The sequence below is a fragment of the Gopherus flavomarginatus genome, chromosome 3 (assembly GCF_025201925.1).
Source record: "Gopherus flavomarginatus isolate rGopFla2 chromosome 3, rGopFla2.mat.asm, whole genome shotgun sequence".
Lineage (NCBI taxonomy): Eukaryota > Metazoa > Chordata > Testudines > Testudinidae > Gopherus > Gopherus flavomarginatus.
In genome coordinates this window covers 282,763,702-282,783,926 of record NC_066619.1, presented here as the reverse complement: position 1 = coordinate 282,783,926, position 20,225 = coordinate 282,763,702, and the positions used below count along the sequence as shown (strand labels likewise).

Sequence of the window (20,225 nt, the reverse complement as noted above, 5' to 3'; positions counted from 1 at the left end):
ACTGTCATAAACAGATAGCTAAGGGTTAATGTCTCTTTCACCTGAAGCACCTGACCAGAGGACCAATCAGGAAACCGGATTTTTTCAACTTTGGGTGGAGGGATTTGAGTGTCTTTGTCTTTGTGTTTCTGGCTGCCTGCCTTCTCTGAGCTTTGGAGAAGTAGCTCTACTTTCTAGTCTTCTGTTTCTAAGTGTAAGGACAAAGAGATCAGATAGTAAGTTCTATGGTTTCTTTTCTTTGGTATTTGCATGAATATAAGTGCTGGAGTGCTTTGATTTGTATTCTTTTGGAATAAGGCTGTTTATTCAATATTCTTTTAAGCAAATTGCCCTGTATTGTGTCATCTTAATACAGAGAGACCATTTGTATTTTTTCTTTCTTTTTTATATAAAGCTTTCTTTTAGGACCTGTTGGAGTTTTTCTTTACTTCAGGGAAATTGAGTCTGTACTCACCAGGGAATTGGTGGGAGGAAGAAATCAAGGGGAGATTTGTGTGTTGGATCGCTAGCCTGATTTTGCATTCCCTCTGGGGGAATAGGAAAGTACTTTTTGTTTTCAGGATTGGGAACAGAGAGGGGGAGTCTCTCTGTGTAGTTTCACAGAGCTTGTGTCTGTGTATCTCTCCAGGAGCACCTGGAGGGGGAAAGGGAAAAAGGATTATTTCCCTTTGTTGTGAGACTCAAGGGATTTGGGTCTTGGGGTCCCCAGGGAAGGTTTTTCAGAGGGACCAGAGTGCCCCAAAACACTCTAATTTTTTGGGTGGTGGCAGCAGGTACCAGGTCCAAGCTGGTAACTAAGCTTGGAGGTTTTCATGCTAACCTCCATATTTTGGACGCTAAGGTCCAAATCATGCTAACCCCCATATTTTGGACGCTAAGGTCCAAATCTGGGACTAAGGTTATTACATGGTGTGCAGCTGGTGGGACTAGAATCCAGAAGCCAGTAGGAATATTATATTTTTCTTTTCTCTGCTAAGGGCTTTTTAGCAGAGAGAAACAGTTGGTTTTAAAAGGGAACCAGAGAGAATTTTTTTTTTCTGCTCTCTCTCGCAGTTTGTGGCTTGCATGTTAAGCAGAAGTCGTTAAGGACTATTAACAGTCTTTTGTCACACAATAGCACTCCCATTGAGAGTCATACCAGCACTTATATGCATGCAAATAAAGTGGTTTTTCTGGTTTCCCTTCATTGAACATTAGCTAGAGAGAGAAAAGAACAAAAAGCACTGTTGCTAGGCAGACTTCAGGAGGCAACAGAACCTGCAGTTCAGAAGATAAACACCGGAGGGCACCCCAACCCAAGAAAACAGGAACCATGACTTCTAAGGCAAAAATTGAGGCCGAAGGACAAATCAAAGAAGCTGAACACAGGCGAGAGATGGAAAAACACAAACAGCAACTGGAAATAAAACAAAAAGAGATGGAGATGAAAGAAAAGGAAGAAAGCATGAAACTGGCAGCCTTCCAAAGAGAACAGGCAGCCCAAGAGGCAGCACACAAAAGAAAACTAGAAGAAGAAGAGATAGCCTACCGAAGGAAACAAGCAGAAGAAGAGTTGGCCCACCACCGAGAAATGGAAAAACACCAAAAACAAATGGAAAAACACCAAAAAGAAATGGAAAAACAACAAAAAGAAATGGAAAAAACAACAAAAAGAGAATGAAGAGAAGGAAAAACAGAGAAAACATGAACTGGAGTTGGTAAAAGCTGGGCTGCATGTGCCAGCCAACCCTAACAACCCGGCGCCAAATATTGCTCCACAGCACAGGAAATTTCCCACCTACAAGGCAGGTGATGACACCGAGGCCTTCTTGGAAAATTTTGAAAGAGCCTGTCTTGGGTACAGCATTCCCGAAGACCAGGTTATGGTCTTGAAGGCGCAACAGGCCCATAAGATGGAAGCATCATGGGAAGGGCCATTCACGGTCCAAGAGCGCCTGGGAGCTGTAAACTACCTCATAGCCTTTCCCAATTCCTCACTAAAGCCTAAAGTGTACCATGTTAATTCTCTCAAGCCTTTCTATTCCAGAGATTTACAGGTTTGTCAGTTTACAGTCCAGGGAGATGATGCTGAGTGGCCTGACGGTGTCTACTACGACGGGAAAAAAGACGGTGGCGTGGAAGAGGTGAACCTCTCAACCACCCTGGAACGTCTGCAGCGGCAACAAATCAAGGAGCTGTGCACTAGCTTCGCCCCATTGTTCTCGCAACACCTGTGCCAGCACTGCTTCTGTCTCCTCCACCTGCGCCTGTAGCCAGACAGAGCACCAAAGCATGGATGCTTTTACCCAGATTCTGGTGTGGGCTTGCAAAGACTGTAATTTGCAATTTCCACTTACTGATATCCAGGCTGGGGGTGGCATCCAATGTGAAAGGTGCCTACTGGTGGAATCTCTCAGGCAGCAGGTGGGAGAGCTACAGGAGGAGGTGGCCAGGCTGAGGAACATCCATGTCCATGAGCAATTCCTGGACAGTATCCATGTGGAGACAGCTGATGGTGCTGTCCCAGTTGACAGGACTACTGACACTGCAGTGGAAGAGGAGATGCCTCAGGGTGTACCTGACACACCAGTGGAGGAGGAGGCTCAGGGTGGACACAGCCAGCTGGTTACTTCTAGCAGCGGGCAGTGCTCCACCGCTGCTGCGAACCCTCCTGCTGTGGTAAAAGATACAGGAGAGAAGAAATCACCCCCAACAGTTAAGGGGGTGAAGCCTCGTACCCCTAAGACTGGGAGGTCTGCTGCCACCACTGATAAGAAACGTAGGGTAGTGGTGGTTGGAGACTCTCTGCTGAGGGGGACGGAGACACCCATCTGTCGCCCTGACCGTTCATCCCGGGAGGTATGCTGCCTGCCAGGGGCCCGTATCCGAGATGTTACAGAGGCTTTGTCGAGGATTATCCGGCCTTCTGACTACTATCCCATGCTACTCATCCATGTGGGCACAAATGATACTGCGAGGTGTGACGCTGAGCAGATCAAGAGTGACTACAGGGCTCTGGGAGTACGAGTTAAGGAGTTTGGAGCGCAGGTGGTATTCTCTTCGATTCTTCCTGTTGAAGGTAGGGGTCCGGGCAGAGACAGATGCATCGTGGAGGTGAATGCCTGGCTGCGAAGATGGTGTCGCCAGGAGGGCTTTGGCTTCCTCGACCACGGGATGCTACTTGAGGAAGGACTGCTAGGAACAGATGGCGTTCACCTTTCGAAGAGGGGAAAGGCCTTATTTGCGCACAGACTGGCTAACCTGGTAAGGAGGGCTTTAAACTAGGTTCGACGGGGACAAGTGAGCAAAGCCCACAGGTAAGTGGGGAACAAGACCTGGGAGATGGGTTGGAAACAGGAGGGGGCACGGGCTATAATGGCAGAGAGGAAGGAGGGTCAGGGCAAAGCTGGGAGGCAAAATCAAACCAGTATCTTAGATGCCTTTATACAAATGCAAGAAGTATGGGTAATAAGCAGGAAGAACTGGAAGTGCTAATAAATAAATACAAGTATGACATTATTGGCATTACTGAAACTTGGTGGGATAATACACATGACTGGAATGTTGGTGTGGATGGGTATAGTTTGCTCAGGAAGGATAGACAGGGGAAAAAGGGAGGAGGTGTTGCCTTATATATTAAAAATGTACACACTTGGACTGAGGTGGAGATGGACATAGGAGACGGAAGGGTGGAGAGTCTCTGGGTTAGGATAAAAGGGGTAAAAAACACAGGTGATGTCGTGCTGGGAGTCTACTACAGGCCACCTAATCAAGCAGAAGAGGTGGATGAGGCTTTTTTCAAACAACTAACAAAATCATGGAAGCCCAAGATTTCGTGGTGATGGGGGACTTCAACTATCCAGATATATGTTGGGACAATAACACCGCGGGGCACAGACTATCCAATAAGTTCCTGGACTGCATTGCAGACAACTTTTTATTTCAGAAAGTTGAAAAAGCTACTAGGGGGGGAAGCTGTTCTAGACTTGATTTTAACAAATAGGGAGGAACTTGTTGAGAATTTGAAAGTAGAAGGAAGCTTGGGTGAAAGTGATCATGAAATCATAGAATTTGCAATTTTAAGGAAGGGTAGAAGGGAGTACAGCAGAATAGAGACAATGGATTTCAGGAAGGCGGATTTTGGTAAGCTCAGAGAGCTGATAGGCAAGGTCCCATGGGAATTAAGACTGAGGGGAAAAACAACTGAGGAAAGTTGGCAGTTTTTCAAAGGGACGCTATTAAGGGCCCAAAAGCAAGTTATTCCGATGGTTAGGAAAGATAGAAAATGTGGCAAAAGACCACGTTGGCTTACCCTTGAGATCTTGCGTGACCTACAAAATAAAAAGGCGTCATATAAAAAATGGAAACTAGGTCAGATCACGAAGGATGAATATAGGCAAATAACACAGGAATGCAGAGGCAAGATTAGAAAAGCAAAGGCACAAAATGAACTCAAACTAGCTATGGGAATAAAGGGAAACAAGAAGACTTTTTATCAATACATTAGAAGCAAGAGGAAGACTAAGGACAGGGTAGGCCCACTGCTCAATGAGGAGGGGGTAACAGTAACGGGAGACTTGCAAATGGCAGAGATGCTTAATGACTTCTTTGTTTCGGTCTTCACTGAGAAGTCTGAAGGAATGTCTAGTATAGTGAATGCTTACGGGAAGAGGGTAGATTTAGAAGAGAAAATAAGCATAGAGCAAGTAAAAAATCACTTAGAAAAGTTAGATGCCTGCAAGTCACCAGGGCCTGATGAAATGCATCCTAGAATACTCAAGGAGTTAATAGAAGAGGTATCTGAGCCTCTAGCTATTATCTTTGGGAAATCATGGGAGACGGGGGAGATTCCAGAAGACTGGAAGGGGGCAAATATAGTGCCCATCTATAAAAAGGGAAATAAAAACAACCCAGGAAACTACAGACCAGTTAGTTTAACTTCTGTGCCAGGGAAGATAATGGAGCAGGTAATCAAAGAAATCATCTGCAAACACTTGGAAGGTGGTAAGGTGATAGGGAATAGCCAGCATGGATTTGTAAAGAACAAATCGTGTCAAACTAATCTGATAACGTTCTTTGATAGGATAACGAGCCTTGTGGATAAGGGAGAAGCGGTGGATGTGATATATCTAGACTTCAGTAAGGCATTTGATACAGTCTCGCATGATATTCTTATAGATAAGCTAGGAAAATACAATTTAGATGGGGCTACTATAAGGTGGGTGCATAACTGGCTGGATAACCGTACTCAGAGAGTAGTTGTTAATGGCTCCCAATCCTGCTGGAAAGGTATAACAAGTGGGGTTCCGCAGGGTTCTGTTTTGGGACCGGTTCTGTTCAATATCTTCATCAACGATTTAGATGTTGGCATAGAAAGTACGCTTATTAAGTTTGCGGACGATACCAAACTGGGAGGGATTGCAACTGCTTTGGAGGACAGGGTCAAAATTCAAAATGATCTGGACAAGTTGGAGAAATGGTCTGAGGTAAACAGGATGAAGTTCAATAAAGATAAATGCAAAGTGCTCCACTTAGGAAGGAACAATCAGTTTCACACATATAGAATGGGAAGAGACTGTCTAGGAAGGAGTATGGCAGAAAGAGATCTAGGGGTCATAGTGGACCACAAGCTTAATATGAGTCAACAGTGTGATACTGTTGCAAAAAAAGCAAACGTGATTCTGGGATGCATTAACAGGTGTGTTGTAAACAAGACACGAGAAGTCATTCTTCCGCTTTACTCTGCGCTGGTTAGGCCTCAACTGGAGTATTGTGTCCAGTTCTGGGCACCGCATTTCAAGAAAGATGTAGAGAAATTGGAGAGGGTCCAGAGTAGAGCAACAAGAATGATTAAAGGTCTTGAGAACATGACCTATGAAGGAAGGCTGAAGGAATTGGGTTTGTTTAGTTTGGAAAAGAGAAGACTGAGAGGGGACATGATAGCAGTTTTCAGGTATCTAAAAGGGTGTCATCAGGAGGAGGGAGAAAACTTGTTCACCTTAGCCTCCAATGATAGAACAAGAAACAATGGGCTTAAACTGCAGCAAGGGAGATTTAGGTTGGACATTAGGAAAAAGTTCCTAACTGTCAGGGTAGTTAAACACTGGAATAGATTGCCTAGGGAAGTTGTGGAATCTCCATCTCTGGAGATATTTAAGAGTAGGTTAGATAAATGTCTATCAGGGATGGTCTAGACAGTATTTGGTCCTGCCATGAGGGCAGGGGACTGGACTCGATGACCTCTCGAGGTCCCTTCCAGTCCTAGAGTCTATGAGTCTATGAGTCTATCCATTCCAATTAGGTGTGCGCGCCATGTGCACGTTCGTCGGAGACTTTTTACCCTAGCAACACTCGGTGGGCCGGCAGGTCGCCCCTAGAGTGGCACCGGTATGGCGCCTGATATATACCCCTGCTGGCCAGCCCGCTCCTCAGTTCCTTCTTGCAGGCTACTCCGACAGTGGGGAAGGAGGGCGGGTGTGGAATGGATATGAGCAACACATCTCGAAGAACAGTTACAAAGGTGAGTAACCGTCTTTTCTTCTTCGAGTGATTGCTCATATCCATTCCAGTTAGGTGATTCCCAAGCCTTACCTAGGCAGTGGGGTCGGAGCGAGATGTTGCGGAATGTAAAACCGCTGCGCCGAAGGCGGCATCGTCTCTAGCCTGCTGGACCAGTGCATAGTGTGATGCAAAGGTGTGTATGGAAGACCAGGTGGCTGCGCGGCAGATTTCCTGTATGGGGACATGGGCCAAAAACGCGGCAGATGAAGCTTGAGCCCGGGTAGAATGGGCGGTAAGAGGACCCGTCGGAACATGGGCCAAGTCGTAACATGCCCGAATGCAGGATGTCACCCAGGATGCAATACGCTGGGAGGAGATTGCGCTAGGGAGGTGGAGAACAGCTAGCCGTGCTCCACAGTTCCGACGACCGACACGGGCGGTAAGAAGGAACTGAGGAGCGGGCGGGCCAGCAGGGGTATCTATCCGGCGCCATACCAGCGCCACTCCAGGGGGCGACCTGCCGGCCCACCAAGTGTTGCTAGGGTAAAAAGTCTCCGACGAACGTGCACGCGGTGCGCACACCTAATTGGAATGGATATGAGCAAGCACTCGAAGAAGAAGCTTATGCTCAAATAAATGTGTTAATCTCTAAGGTGCCACAAGTCCTCCTGTTCTTTTTACGGATACAGACTAACACGGCTGCTACTCTGAAACAAATCACTCACTGAGTCACTTGCATCCAGATCGCAGACTCTTTGAGGCAAGAGCCTCTCTGACTGGGCTGGACACTGTACCCACCCACCCACAAAGGGCGCCCAATCTGACTGGGGCCCTTGGGCCCTCCTGCAGGACAGCAGTAAACAGTTCCAGGCACCTAACAGGCACTCAGTAACTACTTCCTTTTCCTAGCAGCCAGTCAATCTGCTTCCTTTAGCTGCCCTCCTTAGACTTTAGGAGAAGAGCCAGTGTCCTGGTGTCAGGACTACACTTTGCTCTAGCAGGACAGATGTAGTTTGTCAAGCCTAAGTCTCCGTGCTCTCTTTCTCTCTCTCTCCAGTACTCCAATTCCAGCACCTCAAGTTGTCCGACTCAGGAATAATAATAGCACTTAGCAGTTTATATACACCTTCCTTCATCTAAGGTGCAGGCATCATCCTCATTTTAGCAATAAGGAAACTGAGGCACACTGTCAAGTGGCTTGCCCAAGGTCTTACAGGGAGCCAGTGGCAGAGCAAAGGACAAGGCCTGTTAGTCTACAGCATCCACAGTCAGAGGAGCTCCCAGCAAGCCTGTTAAAAGCAACCATTTTATCACCACCATGCCGCCTACACTCCTCCAGAGCCTCTATTAAACTAGCCCTTCCATTCTCCTCTTTGTGCCTTCTTCCAAACCACCCCTTCACCCGAAACTCCCCCCTTCTTGTCTATCCACCGACCAAACTACCCCCACCATAAAACACCCCTCAAAGCCCTTTGCTGATACCAAACAGGGCTTCCTTCACAGTCTATGGATGTTCTTCTATTACAGGCAAGCTGCCCGTGTCTGTCGATTGTAAGCTCCTTGCAGCAGGGACCAGGAGTTGCTCTAGGTCTGCAGAGCACTGAGTACACAGTCAGAATTCAATCGGCAACAAACCTTCTCCCTTGAGTCTCTTGCTTGAGCAATTACCAGGCAAGTTTTTGCATCAGAGTTTAGATTTCCCTTCCCTAGCCCCAGCCTCTTCCTCCCCCACTCACATTCTCATGGCATAGCCAGCTGTAGGAAACATTCCAAGAAACGCATCCCAATTCTTCCTACCATATCAGCTATTTGTCAGACTATGATCTGAAGGTGTTAAGGGTTCCGCCAGGGGCTCGGGAGAGGTGGGAAGAAAAGCATACATTTGCCACAGCCTGGACGCACAGGTCTGCACTGTTTATTAAAACAGTGGCTCTCAACCTTTCCAGATTCCTGTACCCCTCTCAGGAATTGTCTTGTGTACCCCCAAGTTACACCTCACTTAAACTACTTGCTTACAAAATCAGACACAAAAATACAAGTGTCACAGCCAAACCTTTACTGAAAAATTGCTGACTTTCTCATTTTTACTATAATTATAAAATAGATCAATTGGAATATAAACATTGTACTTACATTTCAGTGTAAAGTATATAGGGGAGTATAAACAAGTCACTGTCTGTATGCAATTTAAGTTTGTACTGACTTAGCTAGTGCTTTTCCTGTAACCTGTTGTAAAACTAGGCAAATATCTAGATGAGCTGATGTACCTCTGGAAGACCTCTGCATACCCCCAGGGGCACACATACCCCTGGTTGAGAACCACTGTTTGAAAATACTGACTAACCCAGTTACTCCCATAAAAGGCACATACAGATCAATGAGTCAAAATAAATAAATAAATGCGAGGAGAAAGGAATCCACTGTCTGGCAGTCTTTTGTATATCTTGGCCTCTCTCTTGATTAAAAAAAATATCAACAACTCGAGTGCCTCATCTTGATCCAACATATAATCAGTCAGATTTCTCCTACAGTTCCCAGTCTGCTCTTCAGAGTAAGTACAGCAACACTGCCCTATGTTCAACAGGCACACTCAATCCAGAGATGATAATATATGGAGATATACCTATCTCATAGAACCAGAAGGGACCCCGAAAGGCCATCAAGTCCAGCCCCCTGCCTTCATTAGCAGGACCAAGTACTGATTTTTGCCCCAGATCCCCAAATGGCCCCCTCAAGGACTGAACTCACAAGCCTGGGTTTAGCAGGCCAATGCTCAAACCACTGAGCTATCCCTCCCTTTTTTTGCAAAAGGAGTGCAAATCTGTATTAGAAGAGAAATAAAACCACATGCATATGGAAAAGCTGAGGCACAGAGGCTCAAATTCCAACCATAATAGAAACAAAGATCAGGCGTTTTTCCCTGAAATAACAATGGAAAAATCGCTCCCTGTGCTGCTGTGGGCATTAATAGAGCCAGGACTTTGCCAGCAGCACCCAGCAATACCCTAGGAAAACTAGCACTTGAAGGCCTTTGAATCCTCTAGGGAGAGACCAGAGGCAGCAGCTATATAATTTCCCAGGGCCAAGCCAAGACTTCTGAGGCCACCTGGCCCAGCAGCACCCCAAGGGTGCCAGTACCCTGGACTCTGAGCCATGTTGCAGGGCTGGGGATGAGGGAAAGGGCAGTAACCGGAGTGGGGATAAGTTACAGGTAGGTCTCTGGATCACTTTCACTGGCAAAGACTTCAGAGCATATGCCACCCATCTGATCAACAGGATTTCTGCTCTCCCAACACACACCTGGAGGGACCCTCCCCCCCGCTCCCCTTGGGAGCAGCAGAGTGAGCTCCCCAAAGGCCCTGCGTCCGAGGGAGTCTTTAGTGTTTTAAACATAAGGAGTGGGAAGGAAACAGTCTACGTGGAAGGGGTGAAACAAAAGTCAATCTAAGAGCTGCAACTGCACTGCATACAATCGAAGGGCTCGCAGTCCCTTCTCCGCAGGGAGGCGTGAGTGTTAAGGGATCGGAGGGGAGGGAGGGGCGCTACGGACATTTTTAATAAGGGCGTTAAAAACATTGGTGCCATCAGAGCACAGAGCTAATCTGAGCAGCCCAATGCCGAGCCCCTGTTTCTGAGAGGGGCCTTGGGAGCAGCGAAGAACCACCCACCGGCCATTCGGCGCTCGGTGTCCCAGGGAAATCCGTCGCCGAGGCAGGGAGGGGAAGGGAACAAGGCCTTTCAGTCACTGTGTAGCAACGCTCCCCAGCTCTGTTCTCATATCGGCGGGCTGGAGCTCTCCTCCTCCTCAGGGCATTGGGGGAGCCCCCCCCCACCCCCCTTGATTGTCTCCTCAGGCCTGGACATCTCCCATCTCCCCCCACCAGCAGGGACTACGCTAGGCCTGGCCTAGGCGAGGGCCCACACACAGCGTCAGCCAAGCCACTGGGGGCACCCACCTACCTCCAGGGCGGCGGCTGGGGAAAGCTGGTGCCGGCTGGCCTGGTCCATCCGAGCCCTTCCCAGGCCGGCTGGGCAAGGCAGGCCTGGCAGGAACAGGAAGTCAGCCGTGACGAAGCGGAGTCATCCCGCACCCCTCTGCAGTTTCCTAGGCTGTGGGCAGGAGGCGGCTCTAACCTCTGCGACTAACTCCAGCCAGGCCTCTGGGCAAGTCGCTTTGGCCCAAGCAGAAGGAGGAACCACCGATCTGCAGTACCTGACGTGACACACCCTGGGCCTGAATTTCAGAGGTGCTGAGCGCCCCCAACTCCACCTGAGGCCGATGGGCGCTCCAGGTGATCAGCACTTCTGAAAACCAGGCCCCAGCTGTCTCTAACAGAGCACCCCAAACAGGGGAACCCCCACCACCCAGTGGCCACTCTTGAAAATCGGACTGTCTCCTCCACCTGTGAAGTGGGAGGGGCCCCAACTTACTGCACACCTCCCAGGGATGCTGTAAGGCTTTATTTCAGGGCTGCTTCCATCATCTGCCCTGGAGACATCTCCAGTGCTGGGCAGTGACACGTTTCACTGAAGTGGGATTGCACAATGAGACTGGCAGTAACATGGGCCAAACAATGGGGCCCCGATTCTCTACTACCCTGCATGGCATGATGTCACTTACCTCTGTGTCATATGGACGCAAGGTGGGTACAAAATGTTACCTGGCAGCACTTCCCTCTCTCACCAGTGGTAGCATTTTACACCCAATTTGCACAGGTGTAAATGGCTACAGAAGGTGTATGGCAGTGCTGAATCCAACAATTTAACATGTCCAGCTGAGCAGGTTGGCCAAATTAGGTCAGGAGGGTCACAGAGCTGGCAGAAGCTGTGTGCAGCAGACTTCAAGTGGACAAAGCTGTCACCAGCGATTAGTCAATAGCTCAGGGTGGTCTCCCTTTAGGCTAACTGAGTTTGTTTGTAGTTAGGGGTTTTTAAAGCCCTTTGAAGATATAAAGTGGTGGGTGTTTTAACCATAACCTCGCTTTATGGTTAATGGGTTGAGTTTCTCTATTTGCAATTTGCCCCATTAATCCTATTTAATGACATCTTTCACTATTCTGTTGGCCCTTGGTCACTAAAATATACTCATTTGATCATTCTAACCCGGTGGCTTTCAACCTGTGGTCCGCAGACCCCTGCTGGCCCACAGACTATGTCAAACATTTCTAAAGGAGTCTGCATCTCCATTTGATATTTTTTTAGGGGTCTGCATATGAAAAAAAAAAGTTGAAAACCATTGTTCTAACCCATGATGATCCAAGAAAAAAGTGGGTGACTAGATCTCAGGCCTGGCAAGGTAAGCTTTCAGGACAACTGGGCAAGGCCGCATTACTTGGAGCGTTTCCCCTATTTTTTGTCATCAGCAAAAATGACTAATCATAAATCCTCCAGCCACCATGCTTATTCCCCCAATTCCAAACTCCCTTCCCCCATGCCATCCCAGCTCCCAACAGTACCCCACCCAGACACTGAAACCGCCAATCTCATCCCTGCCAACGTCCACCTGAGCCAAAAATAAGCTGCACGCTGAAAATGGAGGGACACTGTACATTGTTAATATTTAAACCTGACACAGAAGGACCCAGTAGTGATTTAATTTTCTTACTGAACTCAATAAAACCTGAAAGTTTAAATTTATCTGCACCTGGCACAGACTTCCTTGAGTGCTGCAGAAACTAGGTGCTGGTGAGTTCACAGGGTCTGGTGTTCCATTACCAAACCTAGGAGCCACCCACACATTAACTACAAGCCAAGGCCTTCACTTGTGACATTGTCAAGTTGCCTGTAATCAGGTTAGTCCAGGATGCTCTTAGGCCATGGCTACACTGGCGCTTTACAGCGCTGCAACTTTCGCGCTCAGGGGTGTGAAAAAAACACCCCCCCTGAGCGCTGCAAGATACAGCGCTGTAAAGCCTCAGTGTAAACAGTGCCGCAGCGCTGGGAGGGCAGCTCCCAGTGCTGCAAGCTACACCCGTAGAGGATGTGGAGTACGTGCAGCGCTGGGAGAGCTCTCTCCCAGCGCTGGCGCTGCGACCACACTCGAAACTTCAAAGTGCTGCCACGGCAGCGCTTTGAAGTGCAAGTGTAGCCATACCCTTAGGCTCTTTAAAATATCTATGTTAAGTTCTACTTGTTTACTTAGTTGACTAGCTGGGATTACTCTGCTTCAAGAAGAGGCGGCAGAAAGGAAATCACCATTCTAAGGAAGGCTTGGATGGAGGTTCGCTCTCAGGAAGACACCCGCTGCTGACTTGCTCAGCTGCTTCTGGGTTACTGAATGGAGAAGTACTGTAGTTCCTGAAGACTACATCAGAAGTGAAGCGGGAAGAGCTTCTCACTGACTTACCACATGGCCCTGGACACTTCACTAAACCTGCCTGCTTCAGTAGCCCCACTTGTAAAATGTGGCTAATACTGCCCTACCCATAGAACACAAGGGTGCTGGCAAATCAGTCTGCACAGAGATAGAACCATAGAGTTACAAACTCCAGAGTGACAAACTGACTGGTCAACCACTCACCTCATTTGGAACCAGAAGTATGCAATCAGGCAGTGGCAGAGAAAAAACAATAACCCGCAAATACAGTACAATGCCGTGTTTAACAAACTACTGCAGAATGAAAGGGAAGTTTAACAAAAAGATTTGACGAGATAAGGAAAAGGTTTCTGTGCCTGTTTCATTTAAACTAAGATGGTTAAAAGCAGCATTTTTCTCCTGCACAGTCAAGTTTCAAAGCTGTATTATGTCTCTGTTCAGCTGTAAACTTTTGAAAGAACCGCCATGTTTTGTTCAGAGTTACAAACATTTCAGAGTTAGGAACCACCTCTATTCCCAAGGTGCTTGTAACTCTGAGGTTCTACTGTATAGTCAGCATAGAATTAGCGATTCAGAAGCAGAAAGTGAAATTAACTAAAAACTGACTAGTTCAGTTTCCCTCTCCAAGATGAAAGAAATATAAGATGTGAACATACTGGGTAAAAATTTCACAAGTAACCTAGCAGCCCAAGTCCCATTGACATTTAATATGAGTTGGGATCTCAGGAAGTCATTTAGTGAGTAAAACTCTTTTTAAAAGTGCCCATCGATTAGCAAGGAGTAAAACTAATTTGTAACATCTGACTTGATTATCAGATGTAGCAAGCACTGATCCCTCCCTCTGCCCCAAACTGCCATGGGAGCGACGCTCTGATAATCTAAAGTGGAAGTCTGTGAGGTGAGGAATGTCTTTAAAAAGTGATTTTATTTTTTCCTTTTATAATTTCCCCCCTTTAATCTAGTTCCATGTATCCATGGCCTTCTGCAGCTGTAGCATTTTCCACAGGGGTACAAGGGAAGAGTTATTTTTTCCCCTTCATAGTGAGCATGCAAGGTAGCCATACTTTATCATCCCTGTTCAGGCTGCAGGAAGCAAAACCTGTTGCGCTCTGATAACATTGTAAGAAATCCTTTTAGTATTTGAACCAATTGTTTCAGCACCCCAGGCCCTTACCTCAAACAAACCAGGGATTTTTCCTCTTATGCAGCCCTACACCAGCATTCTCAAAACTCCTTCTTATTTTTTTTTAAACCTGAGTCTCCAAAGAACAAACAAACTTTTCCTCCTGCTTCCACTCCAGGCAATGTTGCAAACCTAAACAAATCCTTAAGAACAGCAGGATCCATGCAGAGCTAAAGGCACAGCAAACCAAATGTACTTCAGAATTTATTTTCCTTGATGGACCAGGGATAAGCGACCGGTTAGAGTTAGAGCAGTCATCCTTTTTATTAAAGTCAGTGAATATTGGGTGGGTGGGTTCACTCCCTGCAAAGGCAGGAAGATTGGACTGAAAACGGCAGACAAGAATGCACAGGTGATGGAACTAGGGGTGCTGCTGCACCCCCTGGCTTTAAGTGGTTTCCATCAGACACGGGGTTTACCGTTTGGTTCAATGGTTCTCAGCACCCTCACAAGAACTCAACCACTAAGAAGAATGAGGAGGCTAGGGGTGGGAATTGCATCTCCATGATATAACCTGCATATGTGGGGCACAACGCTGAAATAGTTCCATGTGCCACAGACTCCTGTGCCTGTGTAGAGGATGAAACACCACGCTATGCTAGAGCAATTAGAGATGCATATGCAGGCGGAAAGAGGGAAACAGCAGAGCTGGGATCTGCCACTTCAAATGGGTTCACTCACATTATCCAGAGTTACCTACCTATCACCCTCCTAGGCAGCACAGTGCCACCCTGAACCAAAGATCAGGGAGTGCATCCTCCTTTATAAGCAATGCACCTGTCACTAGCTTTCTTGATCCCCAAGATCCCAGCTGGGTGTAACAGGAACTACAAGGGAACATTAGCTACCTAGGAATAATATTTTAATAGCACTTTCCCACCAAGGATTTCAAATATGCTTTGCAAACATTACTGAGTTAAACCTCCATCCTGGAGAGAATTGTATCATCCCGAAAGGCCCAGAAGGGGGAACTGCCCTGCCTGAGCTCACATGGTGGATCTGTGGCAGAAGCAGAAACAGAACCCAGGGCTCCTGACTCCCAGCCCTGTGCTTTAGCCACAAGACCAGCCTTTCCCCTACAGGAGACATCGACAAATATTTAGAGCCCCTTGGAAGTATTTTTTCCCATCACAGCATAGCTAGAAAATAGGTTTGGAAAGTGCATCTAACTGAGGATCACCATTCCATCTACCCTGTAGAGTAATGTTGTAATGGCACAGCTTTTTAGACTGTATCTTGGGGCAGCTTGGTTAAAGATCTACAGCAGCCTCTGAAGCGTGACTGTAGGGAGCAGTTCAGCATAGCCCAGAATCCTGGTTTTACTGACCTGGGTTTCTGAGAAGGTTCTTTGGTGTCCTTGGATCCAAACCAGCTGCTGCTCTTACTCTTCTCATCTCCAGCAGCTGTTACTTGTGGAGATACGGTGAGGGATGATCCCAGCTTCTCTCCCAAGCTCTTGTTCCCTGCATCACTTTTGGCGCCCCCGTGGTGGAAGAGGCTGACCTTGGATTTTCTGGTTTCCTCAAGGGGCTTGTCTTTCATCACCTCCATGGAGAAGACCATCGGTGCTGCGATCTGCATGGGTTTGGTCTCTAAGCGGCTGCCTTCTTCCAACTTGGCTCTGCCTAGATGGTTGCTGAGGGTTACAGCTTTGGTTGAGACCTTGTTCTCCTCTTGTACTGCTAAGCTGGGAGGAGAGGGAAGGAATCTGGGCTCATCCTTCTGCTGCCCCCTCTCAAAGCTGCTGGCTCCCCATGGCAGGTCTTCAGAGTCAGGAGGAGGGAAGCCAGCATGGAAACCCTCCTCGGACTTTCTGGCGATATTCTGTAGAGGCAGGGACAACGGCGAGGAGATCGGTAGGCCAGACATCGGGCTCTTTGGTGCAGGTTCATCACTGTAAACATGGCTTCCATTGACACAGAGAGAGGATCTGGAGACAAAGTCATTCTTTGGTTTCAGGCTTTGGATTGCTTTCGGCTCTGCTACCACATTAACCTGGGAGATCTCATCACTGAATGCTCTCTTGTGGGTTAATTTTGGCGAAGGCAGATAGTCTTTAACTAGAAGGGGAAAAAAGCAGCACCAAATGAGACCATCTGCCTCGAGCCCAGATATTTCACACAGCAACACTGCCTTCTACCACCTGCCAATGCTGAAGGTATCAGTGAAACTGCTCCAGCTCCCACCCTCACAACCCCAGCTGTGACTTCTCCTGATCATATAATGTAATTATAATAAATACTGAGACTAGGGCATGAGCACATTGCTATAGAAGCTACAGTTGTCTTACCAAGAGTAGCAATATGATCTCACTGAAGGATCAAGGGGGGAGGAGGACAAAACCTTCCTTTGAAAGAAATCTCAAAGTTAATAATAGAGGCAAGAAACTATCTGAAAAAATCTTAGCGGTATGTGGATTTGTGTGGAAGTATGGCTTAAAATTTTACATGGGAAAGGACTGCTCCTCTAAGATTCACTACAATGACTATGCTAACATACTGCTTTGTGAAGAACAGTCAATTTAGTTGAGGACATTAAGGCGGATGGGAAAATGTGACTTAAGTTTTCCCTGCATTCATTCCCATTTCCAGGTCATATAGTGCCTGAAGACACACAATAGCTTTTTGCAATTAGTTGTAGAGTCCAATCTGCAGAATTGCCTGACATTAAATGGTGCATATCAGATTAGACCTTCCCATGCTATGTGGTTTGGTTTTTCCCTGCGGATGCAGATACAGTAACTCCTTGCTTAACATTGTAGTTATGTTCCTGAAAAATGCAACTTTAAGCAAAACTATGTTAAGCGAATCCAATTTCCCATAAGAATTAATGTAAATACGGGGCATTAGGTTCCAGGGGAATTTTTTTCACCAGATAAACTATATATTATATAGATATACACAGTATACAGTTTAAACAAAACAATTTAATACTGTTCACAGTTATGACGACTGTGAAGCTTGGTTGAGGTGGTGGAGTCAGAGGGTGGGATATTTCCCAGGGCATGCCTTACTGCTAAATGAAGAACTAGCATTCGGCTGAGCCCTCAAGGGTTAACACATTGTTGTTAATGGTAGCCTCTCATCAAAGCAGCACGAACCGGAGAGAGGGGAGACAGCATAGCAGACAGAGACAGACACACACCTTGTGTGTGGGGAAGAGACAGATACACACTACCCCTTTCAGGTGACATTGTAAACAAGAAGCAGGCAGCATTATCTCCTACAAATGTAAACAGACTTGTTTGTCTGAGCAACTGGCTGAACAAGAAGTAGAACTGAGTGGACTTGCAGGCTCTAAAATTTTTCTGTTTTATTTTTGAATGCAGTTTTTTTTGTTCGTAATTCTACATTTGTAAGTTCAACTTTCATGATGAAGAGATTGCACTTCAGTAATGGTATGAGGTTAATTGAAAAATATTATTTCTTTTGGTTTTTTACAGTGCAAATACTTGTAATAAAAAATAAATATAAAGTGAGCACTGTACACTTTGTATTCTGTATTGTAATTGAAATCAATATATTTGAAAATGTCAAAAACATCCAAAAATATTTAAATAGTATTCTATTATTGTTTAGCAGCTCTTTTAATTGCAATTAATTTTTTTTTTTTTTGAGCTAGTAAGGGAATTTCTGAATGTACTGTCTCAGGCCAATCAAATCGTTTGTGGACTGACTAAGATTTTCCTCAGCAAACAATAGAAGTTAATGCACCGTGATGGCATCCCTGTTCTGTGCATTGCCTTCTGAGTGCCAAGACTCACAGAACTCAGATTGCTTTAGTCACTGGAGTCCAGACACTTTCTGTTTAGACACTTTTCATCCAAGCCTGAAAAGTTTTGTGAGACAGGAGAGGCAGCAGGGAAGCTCAGTAAGTCAATGCTCCATTCTGCTTGACCACTGTATGTTCAAGGCTCACTGCTGGGAAGACACCAGATGCTTGGAACCTGCTTTCGAGAGATAGAACAGAATTCTTTGTCTGTGTTGTATGATGATCATCATTGGAGATTTTTAAGAGCAGGTGAGACAATCACCTGTCAGGGACGGTCTAGGTAATACTTAGTCCTGCCCTGAGTGCAGGGGACTGGACTAGATGACCTCTCGAGGTCCCTTCCAGTCCTACAATTCTATGAATAGAAAAAGTGGATCCACAGTGAATCTTTAAAGTACGGATGGGCAGAGCTTTTGGGGACAGCACAGAGAACAGCTCCTGGCATCCATATGTTAGGATCCACCATTTCTCCCGCCTCTGCCCCGAACGGATTAACAGAGAGGCCCATTTTCTCTTTCAAATGGTATTCACTAGACCCCAAGGAGAGAGTTCAACACGAGGCTTAGTGATTACACTCTTTCAGAACCATTTTCCTGAGCTGAAGATAGCTTGGTCTTCAGCTGCAGTCTAAGCCCTGGAGAGGACACCTCCCCCAGGGTTGGCAGGGCACCCTAGGGGAATTGTGCCTTGCTACGGACTGTGCTGTACCAGTTCTGCGCATAAACAGAAGGTTTCAATCTCCAGGTTTGTCAACCTGGCATTAGAATAGCTTCACCCACCATTCATCACTGGGGGAGTACCTCTGGCACTTTCACGCCAGCACCCCAGCCCCAGCCACTCAAGCTTATAGTGGGCCTCACAGAGGAAGGTAACTTATAAAGAACACTTCCTTCCGGTGAGCAATTAGTTAATGCACCCAAAGTACCCTAGGGAGTCCCTTATTTAGTGATTAAAATCAGCATCCTCTTACCAGAGTGCTCTGTGGATAGACTGCTGTGTCTATTCGGGGATTTGGTTCCCTCAGGAACGTTGACGGTTATGCCAAAGTTGTTAGCCAGGCTACCGCTGGCTGAGGAGATGGTGCTGTCGGAGCCCAGCGAGGTGTTGGACTGGGTCAGGGAGGACTTGCGGAGTTTGTTCTTGAAGAAACTGCCCTTGCTTTTGGATTTCTTGCGCCCTAGCTCGTAGTCCTCCTCCATGTCGAGGGCCCCTGTGCTGCTGGGGATGATAGCAGAGGCAGATTCCAAGTCGTATTTCTTCTTCCCCTTCATTTTGTCCTTCAGCTTTCCGAAGGGCGACCGGGGCTTGTCCTTCATGGAAAGGTCGAACATGCTGGCCGTCAGGTTGTTGCGGGTAAACTGGATGGTGACCTGGATCTCTCCTCGCTCCTTCTCCTTTTTCCCGGCCTTGGAATGTAGCTTGTGCCACCTGGAGTTTGAGAGAAGAGGGGAGAAGAGCCTGTTATTTCCAAGAACAATGACTGAGCCAGAAAGGACTGAGCTCAGAGGGAAAGGCCTAAGGTAAGACAGAGAAGGAGAACAGAACCGATGAGGTCTGCGTGGGTGCTCGAGGAATTAGCTGACATACTGCACGGGGGAGAGCACCTAGTCACTAAGATGATGCAAACAGCCTGCTCTTCAAATTATTTCATTTGCTGCTTCTCACAAGCCAGGGAACCCTGGTGCATGGAGGCTTAGCTGCCATCAGTTTTGTTACATCCCTGAGAGCGGGCGCTGGGGGTTGTCCTTGGAGCGGGTGTGGTCCGAGCTCACTCCCAGGACACAACCTGCACTTCCACAGCACCCTGCATCCAAGGAACTTGGAGCACTGGACAAGCTAGTGAATTAATTCTCTCCACCCTCCTCATGAGGTGAGGCAAGTTTTAGGATCCCCATTCAAAAAATGGAGACGCAGAGACCCAAAAAGGAAAAGTGACTTCCTCAAGGTCATACGGCAACTCGCTGGCAGAGATGAAGAGAGAACATAGGTTTCCTGACCCCCCAGCCCTGGACCTTCTCTCCACAAAGGACTGAAGATCCATCCCACAGCCAGAGGGTGGATCCCTGTTGAAACAGCTTAGGTGGTCTGGTGAGAGGAAGCCAAGCTCTCTGGACAACTGGCTTGTGGTATCTCCTTCAACCCATGCCCTGGCTCCCTCCTCCTGCTTTAGGTATCTCCTCCCCCACACTTCCCAGCTGCTACTACCCTACCCGGTGTCGACTTCTCCACCACTCCAGGCTAATAAAGTGAAAGGCCTAATTTTTAAGGACCATGTTTTACTGCAAAGTGCCTAGGATTCTCTTCAGGCCTACATACTGTATGAACACAGTGTGCTGTTAGCCTACGCTGGCTTTGCTTGCTGTCTGGCTAGCTAAGTGTTCTAATGGACCACCGACCTTATGCATGAAGGTCAGAAGTTCCTTGTTTATATGAAGATCTCCAAGGCACAGGCTCCCAGGACACACGACAGCTTTG

At 47.1% G+C, this 20,225-nt stretch overlaps 1 protein-coding gene across 3 annotated transcripts in view; it reads right to left on the bottom strand.

The window, feature by feature from the left end:
• RAB11FIP5 (RAB11 family interacting protein 5) overlaps positions 1 to 20,225 on the bottom strand; it is a 111,741-nt gene that overhangs the window by 29,009 nt on the left and 62,507 nt on the right. For all 3 annotated transcript variants that reach the window (XM_050943293.1, XM_050943294.1, XM_050943295.1), the window contains exons 2-3: positions 18,721 to 19,178; positions 15,307 to 16,039 (exon numbers count right to left, since the gene is read on the bottom strand). In XM_050943293.1, coding sequence (XP_050799250.1) covers positions 15,307 to 16,039; positions 18,721 to 19,178 — 1,191 coding nt within the window. The remainder of the gene's footprint in view (positions 1 to 15,306; positions 16,040 to 18,720; positions 19,179 to 20,225) is intronic.